The sequence below is a fragment of the Nelusetta ayraudi genome, unplaced genomic scaffold, assembly GCF_046127955.1.
Source record: "Nelusetta ayraudi isolate G7.1 ecotype Tasmania unplaced genomic scaffold, CSIRO-AGI_Nayr_v1 ptg000071l, whole genome shotgun sequence".
Classification (NCBI taxonomy): Eukaryota; Metazoa; Chordata; class Actinopteri; order Tetraodontiformes; family Monacanthidae; genus Nelusetta; species Nelusetta ayraudi.
The window spans coordinates 2407783-2419839 of record NW_027466121.1 but is presented as its reverse complement, the minus strand read 5'-3'; the positions used below and the strand labels follow the sequence as shown (position 1 = coordinate 2419839).

General features: G+C 45.1%; 1 protein-coding gene across 1 annotated transcript in view; it reads right to left on the bottom strand.

The window, feature by feature from the left end:
• hydin (HYDIN axonemal central pair apparatus protein) overlaps positions 1–12057 on the bottom strand; it is a 38108-nt gene that overhangs the window by 11988 nt on the left and 14063 nt on the right. Inside the window, exons 35-67 of the mRNA XM_076042730.1 lie at positions 11593–11742; positions 11208–11447; positions 10928–11057; positions 10732–10845; positions 10461–10631; positions 10138–10311; positions 9641–9810; positions 9321–9395; positions 8936–9119; positions 8665–8806; positions 8055–8214; positions 7879–7963; positions 7644–7741; positions 7236–7400; positions 6685–6891; positions 6369–6563; positions 6055–6233; positions 5779–5961; positions 5082–5201; positions 4825–4984; positions 4568–4740; positions 3716–3914; positions 3515–3608; positions 3224–3317; positions 2954–3113; positions 2608–2690; positions 2097–2252; positions 1816–1921; positions 1491–1695; positions 790–1022; positions 538–686; positions 239–434; positions 40–148 (exon numbers count right to left, since the gene is read on the bottom strand). Of these exons, the coding sequence (XP_075898845.1) occupies positions 40–148; positions 239–434; positions 538–686; positions 790–1022; positions 1491–1695; positions 1816–1921; positions 2097–2252; positions 2608–2690; positions 2954–3113; positions 3224–3317; positions 3515–3608; positions 3716–3914; positions 4568–4740; positions 4825–4984; positions 5082–5201; positions 5779–5961; positions 6055–6233; positions 6369–6563; positions 6685–6891; positions 7236–7400; positions 7644–7741; positions 7879–7963; positions 8055–8214; positions 8665–8806; positions 8936–9119; positions 9321–9395; positions 9641–9810; positions 10138–10311; positions 10461–10631; positions 10732–10845; positions 10928–11057; positions 11208–11447; positions 11593–11742 (5059 nt within the window). The remainder of the gene's footprint in view (positions 1–39; positions 149–238; positions 435–537; positions 687–789; positions 1023–1490; positions 1696–1815; positions 1922–2096; positions 2253–2607; positions 2691–2953; positions 3114–3223; positions 3318–3514; positions 3609–3715; positions 3915–4567; positions 4741–4824; positions 4985–5081; positions 5202–5778; positions 5962–6054; positions 6234–6368; positions 6564–6684; positions 6892–7235; positions 7401–7643; positions 7742–7878; positions 7964–8054; positions 8215–8664; positions 8807–8935; positions 9120–9320; positions 9396–9640; positions 9811–10137; positions 10312–10460; positions 10632–10731; positions 10846–10927; positions 11058–11207; positions 11448–11592; positions 11743–12057) is intronic.

Sequence of the window (12057 nt, the reverse complement as noted above, 5' to 3'; positions counted from 1 at the left end):
AGAGGTTAAAGTTTAGTCACTAAAACCTGATACCAGTACCTGATTCAGTGTTGCCTTCAAGTCTGGCAAACTGCACGGAGGTGCAGGTGTTGGCGGGAGAGGCCTTCAGGGTGAAAACTTCGTCTTCATCCGCCATGTGAAGCTGAACCTGCATCGCACAGAGAGCAGATCCTTACCACAGCCACGCGTCGTCGTCTACGTTTAATGCTCGTCGCGTGACCGAACTCTTCCTCCTCACCTGAGCCGGGACGATGCCGTCGTTGAGGAGCACCAGCGGGAGGGTGCACCTGCGTCCCACCAACACCCGTCTGAACTGCAGCATGGGGGTTCCCTCCCTGCTCCTCAGCGCCGGGCGAAGCACGCACACGCTGGGGAGGTTGCCCTCGCCCACGAGGTCAAACTCCAGCAGCTTGCTCCTGAACGGTGGAGTCATTCTGGAGGAGATGCAATTAAAAAAAATGAGGAAAAAAACGAACAAACATGAGAACAGAAAGTGTAAACAGACAAATAGCGAATGGGTACGGTCGCCGTTCGTACCTGCTCGCTCCCTCCATCGCGACCTCAAACACGGCATTGTAGAGCTGGATGGACTGGGGCGTGAAGGTGACCTCGGCAAACACGTGTGACTGGCTGGGAATATTCAGCGACGTCGTCGGCAATTCAAAAACCTCCATGTTGCGTAACGCCTGTTGAACAACGGTCGCATTTTCATTTTTTTCTACGATGGTAAATGCAGTGGTCCTGGGTTTTTTTTCCCCCCCGAGGCGTTGCAGAATCAAGACGTCTTACCCTGGCGGCGATATGTCTGACGCTGAAGTTGAGCATGCACGGCACTTTGCCGTTGTTGGTGAGTTTGAAGCGAGCCCGGGTCGTCTGGCCGACCAGGACCTTGTTGAAGAGGAACTTGTTCTCCTCCTGGATGTAAATGCCTTTGGCGTTGGAGTACTTTTCAGAGGTGAGTTGGCTGCTGTTTGGGCAAATGTAATGTTCCTCAAAGATGGTGGGCATGTCCAGTAATATTCCTGTAGAACCAAAACATATTTAAAGATCCAGTGTACATAGAACCCATCGAACAGCTTTCACACATATATACAAGAATATACATAAAGCAAGGGTCTTGCTTCTAGTTAGCTGCCATCTTGCACTGCCATATTCCTAAGGAAGCCCAGTGTGGACAATCCAGCCAGCCTGACAGCGTGTTTCATTTTTAGGGTGAACACTCGCATCTTCAAATAAACCTACGAAGAAGAAGGTGGACGAGGTATCCAGATGTGTGTGCACAGGCGACTGTAGTTCGCTGGCAAACTCGTGAGAAGGAGGGGGAGTGAAAGAGCGCAGGAATCTAAAATGTAACCACTTGATGTCGCTGTTTCCTCTCAAAATCTCCAAATATTACGCACTTAACCTTTCAACCCCATTACTGATGTCACAAATTAAAAAAAAATCAGCTTCTCTTGACTGGACGGCACATTATCTGAGAGTTCACTCACCTGGCTTGCAGATTTCTGCCATCAGTCTGTACGGTATGCCTCTCGGATGGTCCACGGGATCACGATCGCTGATGTCAATGAGAAGGCCCATGTTCCACTTGCCCAGCTGCTCAGCCGCGCAGTTCACCGTCACCACCTGCTGACCGCCTGGCTGCAGGGTGGCTACGCAGGGAGCCACTGTGAACACCCCCATGGTGAGGATACTCTGAGGCGCAACATGGGACGGAACAAAATAAAATTATCAGCTTTTTTCTAGCACCTCTTATGCAGAAAATGTTGTGCATTCAATATTGGGTCATTGCCATCCCTGTGGGGAGTGTCATACCTGTGCAGGTCTCGCCTCTTTCTGGAAGGTCTCTCGTCTACCTGTGCCATTGGTGGCTGAGGTCCTCTCTGACTGGCTGCCCTGACCCGCTCTCTTAGAGGAACCCCTAAAACCAAAACAACAACATCAAACACGGCGCCATTTCAACAACTTTGATTGGCGGCGTGAGGAACTAAAACAGGCTGTCAATCGACATGCGTTGCGATACGATGAAGATAATTAGTGCGATTTGTGTGTGTGTGTGTAAGTGTGTGTGTGTGTTTTGTTGTTTGTTCACTCACCCTGGTCTGTCCATTAGAGCTGGGTCCAGTATCATTCGGCTGATGGTGAACTGGGTCTCGAACAATCCAGTGTTTTTGATGACGACGGCTTGGCTTTTCCTGTTGCCGTAGACCAGCGGACCAAAGTTGACGTCACATGCCGGTGTGATCTTGTAACTAATCAAAAAAAAAAAAAAAAAAAATACACATAATATGTCAGAATTGTATTGAAGCAGGATATCAGAGCAACATTTTTGTTCAGAACTTCAGAATAACAGTAACTGGGAGAACACCCCCTACTGAGCAAAAGGCCACCTGTGTGGAGTTAACATGCTCTTCCCGTGTTTACAGTGAGTTTCCTCCAGGTGCTACGGTTTTCCCCCCACCATCAACAGAAAAACATGTCAGGGTACTTTGGTCAGGATGGTCCAAAGTGACGGCTCAGGACTAACTACTAAGATCTTGCAATTTTGTTGTACATTAGTATAATGGCAATAAAGCATAAAACGAGCCAAGAGAATCAGGTTTTTACCTTGAGAAGACAGACGTGACTGAAACCTTAATAGCTAAGATAGCGATGGTTTCCCCTCCTTTCCCAAGGCTGGGCTCAATGACCTGCGGACGAAAAAAAACAAATTCTAGACCATGGAATTTTAAACATGTCATAAATAAGCTTTGGCATATTTATCCATCTAACACACGTGGCCAGTTCAAAACTCAAAACCTAACCTGGACTAAAATGTAATGGTCAAATTTTAATGACTGGTCAAAAAAGAAATCTCACTGGTTAGAGGTCACATACAAGCACACTTAATCTAAATAATCAGTATGTCTCTTTGGTAAACTAGTTCTGTTCAGAGTTAGTGTTTTTTTCAGACCTCAAAAGACAGAAGGGGTTTCTCTTTGATGAAGACTTCTTTAGTCGGAGAGCAGATGATCTGAACAGTTGTCGACTTCTCATACGGCTTTAAACTTCCAGTCTTAGGGGAGACTGATAATAGGTTCAACTTGGCTATGTCAGTCTGTGGAAATATAAACCTTGTGGAAACGAGAAGGATTACAGTAAAAAAAAACAACTGCACTTCGTATAGTGGGATAAAAAGAGCAACCCGGAATAACGCAAAGTCATTGAACAGTTTCACACTCACTTGTAGGCTATTTCATGCTTCCCTTGGTTTTTCATCTTGAGAGACAGTTTGTTCTCCTCGAACACTCTCATTGTTCCAAAGTCCAACAAGCCATCTGCAATAGAAAAAGACTTACTGGACGTACTGGAGAAAATCTGACACCACTCAAAACGGAATTCATTGTAAAGAAAAAAAAAAAAAAAAAAAACACTGAAGAAGCAAAACAAAAGCAAACTGTGAATAGGATAAAGGATTTGATATATAATATTTAATATTAAAAGCAGAGCTTTAGCAAGCTCTGGTGGTTTCTACCTGGTGAGATATCCAGAGCTATCTCATAGGCCTCAGCAGAGACCTGTAAATTTTCAGTGTGCACAACACCCAATATTTTCTCCACGTCGGATACCTGAAACAGACAAGGTGACACATCAACACATCAGCTCTCCTGACTTATTCCTGTTGGCTTTTTTTGATTTGAAACCCCACGCGTTCTATCCGCCAGCGCTGCCTTACCTCCAGTCGCAGCACCTTCTTGATGTGGAGCGGCCTTTTGGCCCTGAAGTGCAGAGTCACGGGCAGGGACGACTTTGGTGGAATGATGCCGTGATCTTGCGGCACAGTGAACTCATCGCCCAACTCCTCCACACCCTGCAGTCTCCAGGACACTGGCAGAGCCGTCCTGTTGCGCAGGGTCACAGTGCGGCTGTCCTGTCTAAAGGGGAGGGAGACAAAAAAGCACACAGAGTTGAAAAAAACAAAGGAAGAGAGATTTTTGGGTCCCTTAGGTTTGAACTCTTTCCCATCCTTCTTGCCATCCTCCAATTTCCATCAGACTTGGAAGTGCAGTGAATCTAATTAAATCTACAGTCACCCACTGAGCTGTTAAATTGATGAGACAGATGATTGATTTTTTTTTCCTTACTTGATGCCATGCGAACTGGCAACTCGTCCAGGGTGTCACCCTGCCTTCGCCCTATGACAGCTGGGATTGAAAATGCAGCGAACGACTAGGGAGCCTTGTTTTGCAAAAGAAAAGCGCTGATTCTGCAGGGATGGAACTTGTAACAAAAATACAGGAATGGCAATGGAGGGTCTGCTTGGAGGAAACCCTGATTTCTGCTTGACTTGACTTGCTTTGCTTTAGTTAATAAAAACATATCTGGCTATTTTCTGGCTTTTTTTTTTCTTCTTTGATTGGGTCGAGCATTACAGCTATGTCCCGCATAATCTAAAAAAAAAAAAAAAAATCTCTCAAATTCTACTTTCTCTTTACAAACCCTTTCTGTGAGAGCTCACATCAATAAATTGACATAAATAACGATAGAAATGATTCATCGTAGTCCTACTGCTTATATAACTAATTACCTGTGCAGCAAAATCCTGTCAAAATGAAAGTGTCTGGTGTCCATCTTCAGTTCTGGCCGAACACCCCAACAGGAGAAGTCGATAGTAATAATCTCTGGATTCTCCTTGATCGAGCAGAGGAGGCTGTCTCTCATCAAGCCGACCTTGGTGGGGTAGGCCCACACAGTCACCTCCTGGAAGGAGCAGGCAATGTTCAAATGCACCAATGATAACAAGTCTGACTTTAAAGTCAGCATGATTAGACACGGTGGGGGCACCTGCTTCTCTTCAGGTTTGAGAATCATCATGGAAGGATCCACAAGGTACGTTGAAGCCGAAGTGTCCTGCTGGAACTGGAACTGGACCTCGACCTCAAGACCCGAATCGTTATAAATCAGGAGTTTCTCAGTGTTTTCCTGGTACTTAGTTTCCTTGAACCTGGGCAAACATGGACCAAGCCAAATACGGTTTCACAGTTATGGAAAATTCTATGCAGTCAACCAGTGTTTTAGGGGCTGATCCGACTGGCAGTCACCTGTCTCTGGTCTTGCCGCAAAGTAAATGTCCAAACTCAAAGTATTCGGGGTTGATGACGTAAGTCTTCCTGATGCCTTCCTGCCTTTGCGGCATCGCCTTGCAGTTGGGAAAAAGGGTCCTGCAAAAATTACATTTGGTCGACTAACTTTAAATGTACCAATGTGCCATCTTTGAAATTTGTGTTGTTATTGTTCAGATGATTAATGCTAATGGTGTCACTCGCAAACACTTTCTTATTCGTAACCAAATGACGCTTGTAGTCACATGATGTAACTGCAGGATGTAAATGTCAGTTAACAGAGACAGAAAAGGGTATGGGTTGCACCAGGGCACCACTTTGTAATGAGTACATACTCTTACTGGTTATAAATCCATGGTTTAAGAATTATTATAACAAATAAGAGATGGTCCTAAAAACCTAAGTACCAAAAGGGTTAGCATACCCTGACCCAAACTGTATTAATGTAAGAACAATGCTTTATAAATCATTAATGACATATCTACCAACAAGTTCCTTAAGCTGAAAGTGTGTACATATTACAAAGTGTTATCTGCACTGGCTCTTTAATATGATCTTTTCAGTATAAACAGAAAATGACTGCCTATGGTGGACAATTGGGAAGATGTGCTTTCGAGCAGGAGAGCAGCGTGGATTAACTACAGCAAATACACCAGGGGGGCTATTCTGACCAAACCTGTAGTCTGTGCAGATGGAGGGGTAGCTGCAAATCCCTTTGCACGGAAGCTGGTAGTTCCTCTGAGTTCCCAGCAGCTCGAAGTTGAAGGTCTGCTCAAACTTTCCCGGGGAATCTCTGTAGAACCAAATCCTCAGGGAGATCTCGCCGTTGGCCGGCACGACCCAGCGGAACGACATCAGGCTGCACGAGAACAGATCAAAAATCCACAGAAAAGAGTCAGTCAACCCAACAGGCACCATGTGGCCTCCTTCCCTCCGGCTGTCTCCCCCGAACCTCTGCTGCCGCTTTTGCTCCAGCGTTGCTTGGTTGTTGACTTGTGAGGTTTCACTGCAGGTGGACAGTGAGGAGATGCGCGATCGCCTCTTCGTTTTTTGACTCTCCCGGCCCCTTTTGCTCGGCTCCCTCGCCACAGCGCTGCCTTTCTTCTTGAAGGGCGTTGTCGCCCTCTCGTCCTTTGACAAGCACAAACACCAACAGTCAGAAGTTTCACCCGCAGCTCGCCCACACACAAACCTTTTTATCTTGCAAATTTTACAATCACTGCAAATCTGTGTGTAGTTCTTCATTTTAGCTGACATTCTTTTTACCTTTACAGGCGACGGCTCCTCTTCCTCTGAATCTCTTTTGGCTTCATCCGATTTTGAGGGGATCAGAAAAGTGAAACAGTCGCAGATTTGCTTCTCGTCAGCTTGCTGACGGCTTTTCGGGAAAGGCACTATGGAGAGGGTGACCGGCGGAGGGATGGGCGGACCACTCGGACCGATCCCCATGTCATCCAACACCTAGTCAGGGCCAAGAGGGGAGAGGAAATGGAGCAAAATGTGATGATCAGATGCTTTAAACAGAAGTTGTCGTGAAAACATCTGACTGGACATAGACAGAAAAAAATGGGGCAAGCCGTGCCTGGTCCAGAGAAGGCAGCCTGGTGGCGCTCAGCACTTCTGCGACACTGGGACAGTCCTCTCCTGTCACGTTCAGCACACTGTAGGGGATGATTTCCCGTGGAGGCAACTTTTCTTTTTTCTCCGAGTCGACTACCACTGGCAGCTGAGGCGTCATGGGGGACAAGACTTTGTTCGTGGCCTTCTTGCTCTTCTTGCTCTGAGAGGTCTGGACAGAAGAACGTAATGAAGGAATCATTTGAATGTTCTAAGTGATTGCCGTCTTTAAACCGAAGCAATTTGGGCTTGATTTAACAACCGATTGACTTTAGATGATACGATAATAATAGGTTCAGTTGGGCTCTCGGAAACACTTTTCCGAACTGAGTGGAGCACAACACCACATTTTTACATAATCAAAAGCTCACCCGTCAATACTGTCACAACTACTATTCATCGAAAAGTAGTTTGCGTCACAAACCCCTATTGTGACGCTACTATCTTCATGCCAAAATGAAGGGACACTCATCAGCACCTGGCCAGATTTCAATATGTCAAGCAGCAGGCCCTTACCCGTTTCTCTGAAACAGTTTCCTCTGACACCGTTGGCGAGTCTTCACTTGGGACTGGGACCAGCAACATAAGCAGTGTTCGGTCCCAGTGCCGCAGGACGTGCACCACCTGTTCCTGGCTCTGTTCGTATGCGTTGAACTGAGTCTGCAGCTGATCTACCCTTGGCTGGATTGAAGAGAAAAGTATGCGGAAGATAGCAGTGTCTCTCTTGACTATTTATTTCAGCAGCAAACGGAAATTAAGATGCTTCTGTGGTGGCATCAAATTCAACATGCATTTCATATTAATTCAGAAAAAAAAAGAAAAAAAAATCTTTACCACTTCTTTAAATACGGCGTTCTCAATGTTGCAAGAATGATCACATTCTGTGCTATTTCATAACATTGCACGGAGTCAGCAATCACTTACTTTTGGCTTGTCAACCTTCACCTCTGTGGGCTGAAAAGTCTCGTAGGTGACCGTCTGTGGCACTTTGTTTTCTTCCTCAGCCTCCTTGCTGTAATGCACTGTAATGTTAAAACCATAAATGAGTAAATCAATCTAATCACTGATTGCGCTTTATATCATCATCTGCTATGAACCCACATTCTCTTGGTGTGATGGGGTAAAAAAAAACTGAACAAACAAAGAAAACAAAACACACCTTCACTTGAAATCGGCGTCTCCCTTGCGTCCGCAAGTGACTCTTTGGAGTTGCTACCGGAGGATTTCCTTGTTGCATCTGTGGACTGGATGGAAATGTAACAAAGGTTGCGTTATTAAAGCGGCTGTGTTTATTCAACAGCACGCTCCCATGTGCGTGGAACGGACTGCACATACGGATTGTTTCCCGTCCTGCGTGGTCTTCTTCTTTGACGCTTCTTTGGGATCCTTCTTCCCAGGCTTCTTGCCCTTCTTCTTCAACTCCTCTTCCTTAATCTTCTTCATTTCAAGCTCCTGGTTCTTCTCTTGCTGCTCTTTCTGTGTTTTCTCCATCTCCCTATCACAGACACCCACATACACAGAGAGAGAGACAAGGGCAATCAATCAATGTACATTTTCATTCAATATAATCAAAGTTCATTCAATATATTCAGAGTCTCATTCAATATATTCAAGGTTGAATCAATACATTCAGGGTTTCATTCAATATATTCAGAGTTTCATTCAAAATATTTAAGGTTCATTCAATATTTTCAGGGTTTCATTCAATATATTTGGAGTTTCATTCAATATATTCAGATTTTCCTTCATTAAATTCAAGGTTCATTAAATATATTCTGGGTTTCATTCAATATATTCAGAGTTTCATTCAATATATTTGGAGTTTCATTCAATATATTTGGGGTTTCAGTCAATATATTCAAATATTATATTTCCTGAACTATAGAGTTTGCGCTTTGGGGGAAACGGGAAGTGGAGGTCCGTGTCTGCCTCTGCCAGCTCATACCGGAGTTTCATTTGTCTCAACTTCACTCTGTATCTCTCCATGAGTTTCTCCTTTTCCTCCTCTGGTAAAGCATCACACTCCTCCTCATCCAGACCTTGCAACCAGCTCCCCTGCATGGCGGCCCTCCCTCTTCGTAGAACCTCTAGGGGCACACGTACAGGACACTTTCACAAACCTTGTATTGGTGAACCAAAACCACTGTTAAGGGTATCTTATCAGTGAAGGCAAGTGCCAGTGCGAGTGCATTCGTGTACGAGCTTCCTGCAATTACCCATCGCAACCCTTTTCAATTTGTCCCGAGCCTTCAGGACAGCGTACGAGCAGGACAAGTTGACTGCATAGATGTGTTTGCGGTTGTTGATGGCCTTGAGAACCACCTGCAGGGTTGTTGCCACTGGCTGGATGTACACAGAGTCTAAGCCACACATTATTATGCCGCGGTGACAGTCGCGTTGCTGTGGAGCAGAACACAAAAGCAAATGTTATACTTTTAGGAACATGTACATGGTGAAAAGTTGGGATAGCTGACAAGCAATAAGAAAGCATTGGGGTGTTTTTGGGTGTTGTTGACATTTTTCTCATGTGGTTATTTTCATCAATGGTCTTCACAATATAATAATGTTTGGTGCCATTATAAAATACAGCAGGCAACTCACCTGAAACCGCTCTGACAGGATATCGACCAGGACCTGCTCAGGCAAAATGTTTCTGAGAGTGGTCACATCTCCGCCCTAAAGCCAAGCCATGCCACAGGGATTCATAAAGTTATTCATACATTTAATTCACAATGTATTTAAACCTAAAGCACCCAAATATATTTTCGTTTAAAGATTAGATTGTATTTGTGCTTTCATAGCACCCTAATTGAAGAAAGAATAGCAATCTAATTTGTACGCTGAATTCATGCCATAAGTAGCCTCAAGTAAGATAATAACACAACAGAGGGACGTAGGCTCGAGGAAAAACAAAGAAATACCAGCCAGAGGGCAGAGTGTGGCTCTGAAGATCCCTGAGAAGATTTGGAGATGCTTCTGACGCTGCCTCTCCTGCCAGGTTTTGTGGGAGCATCTGCAGAAGCCTGCGATGCTGCAGCAGATCTATCAGCCGCTGCAGATCCCGTTTCTCTGACTTCATCTGAGGGCACAGCTGAAAGTGCATGTATTTATTAATGTTGCGTCAATGAATGACGTGTTATGTGAAACCTTTGCATTCATTAATGCAGATCAAACATTGTTTCATCAGCTTGGGAAGCGAGGTAGTGATACCTCAAGACTTCCTACTGGCCCTAAGGGCAACATTAGCCCGTATCAGCACTGAGGCAGGCAGCAGCAGGTTTACTGACATCATTCTTCTTTTGTCTGTTCTGTAAGGCATCCAGATCTAATATAACTACCACAATGGCCAAATCCACATCCAACTGGGTTCACAGTTGCTTCACCTCTGTTTGCAGAAGGTGGTTTTTCCTGTGCTTACCCGGCTCTTTGGCCTTCTTCTCTGAATATTGTGCGGCAGCAGCGTCGTACAGCTGCCTCGCTCTCAGGGAAACAGCAGAGGAACCTTTCATCAGCACGTCTGTGACCACACTGTCGACACTCAGGCACGCTCCTCCGTAGTGTTGCGCAAGGTAATGCGCTACCTTGCTCTTTCCTGGACAGAAATAAGAAATAATCATATTAGGAAGGCACAAATTCAAACATATCATCGTTAAGCAGCTGACTGATACTTGATCAGATGGCTGTTTTGAGTTTTCCAGACTACTACAAGGTGGCACTATTCCATTTGTGTAATGCCATCACCTGTCAGTGGGCCTCCATACACAATAATAGCAATGCCTGTGCGGTTGCGCGCCGCGAAACCTTCAGGTGAGAGGTCAACAGACATGTGGCGGGCGATGGCTCTGGCCACGGGCGTTATCTCCAGCTGGCCCTGCTTCCCACTGCTTCCCTCTCTGGGGATGTTGCAAAGCACTGAAAACAGACAAGAGAGAAGAAGATTTCAACTGATGGGAGAGCAAAAAAACTGACTGAACCACTTGACATCCACCTTTCCTAAGCAGACAGCACTTACGTAAATCAGCGGCATGCAAAGTTGACTCCTGCGCTCCTTCCTCTGAGGGTTTGACACTATCAGGATCATTGGTGTCGTTCTTCCCCTCATCCACAGCTTCCTTTTGCTGCTGGGCTGAACACAGGCGTGAGAAATTTTAACAGGCGCGGACTCATACACTATCTTACATAGAGGCGCGGCTCCTTGGTGAAGGTACCTTTTTCTGCGAGCTGGGTGCAGTAGTCCACGTAGTACTCCTGCAGTTCCTCTGGTAGACTTTCACCAGCTGCCCGCGGAGGCAGGAGCAATTCATTTTTCTCATCGTAACCCTGCATTATAGACAGGGCCTAGATGTGATGAAATTAGGAAAAAGAGGACATTGAAACAAATATACAGTTAGTAAAAGTGAACACAAGAATAAAAAAGGTGGAATATGGCTCAAAAAATAAAATCTAAAATCATAAATGAGTCGTATCAATCAATGAGACAAGGGCAACCTTTTCTTCCTCAATGTACTGTGTGTCCAGCTCCAGGGAGTAGAACTCGATGGGGAAGGAGCAGGGGTTTTTGACCGTGACCTCAGCTTCCGCCTGAGTGCTGTTGGGCAGACAAGGTCCCAGCTGAAGCTCCGACGGGCAGAACTCCAGTTGTGGCTCCTCACCATCACCTCGCGCGGTCATATGTATCTGCTGACTGCTTTCAGCCATGCTGATCACAAGTTGTCGGCAGTAAACCATCTTCAGAAAAAAAAAAAAAAAAAACAAGACAGAAAATTCAATTTCGCATTCTGAAATTGAAAGATGATGTTGTCTTCAGTTCAGCAAGAATCCACTTTATAGAGTGTGCTGGCCAGTGTTGCACAGGACTGAAAAATCAATCTACCCCCTCAGCAGGGCTGAACTTTATCTGGACATTGATCCGCTCAGCAGGGGACAGCAAGCCAGAGCAGGGAGTCATCTCAAAGACTGCTGGAGGTGGTTGCTGCTGCTTCATCATCTTCTTACGCTGATAGAAAGGCAGGAACTTATCCACCTGGTGAGAGTCAATAAAAGACACAAATCACCTTCATGAAACTGAAACATGTCTTTTTGCAACACAATGTTGACCAACAACTTAAGGCAAGGAAAGGCAGCTTTATTTATATAGCGCATTTCATACAAAAGGCAACTCAATGCTCTTTACATGATTAAAAATTCAACTTTTTAAAAGCATTTAAAAGACAAAGAGCACATAATATTCAAAGACAAAGTGGAGAGAAGAAATGCAGCTTAAAAAGCAGAAATAGAGCAGTAATAAAGCAGAATTGAAATACGATGATGATAAACTATAATAAGATGAATAAATGCC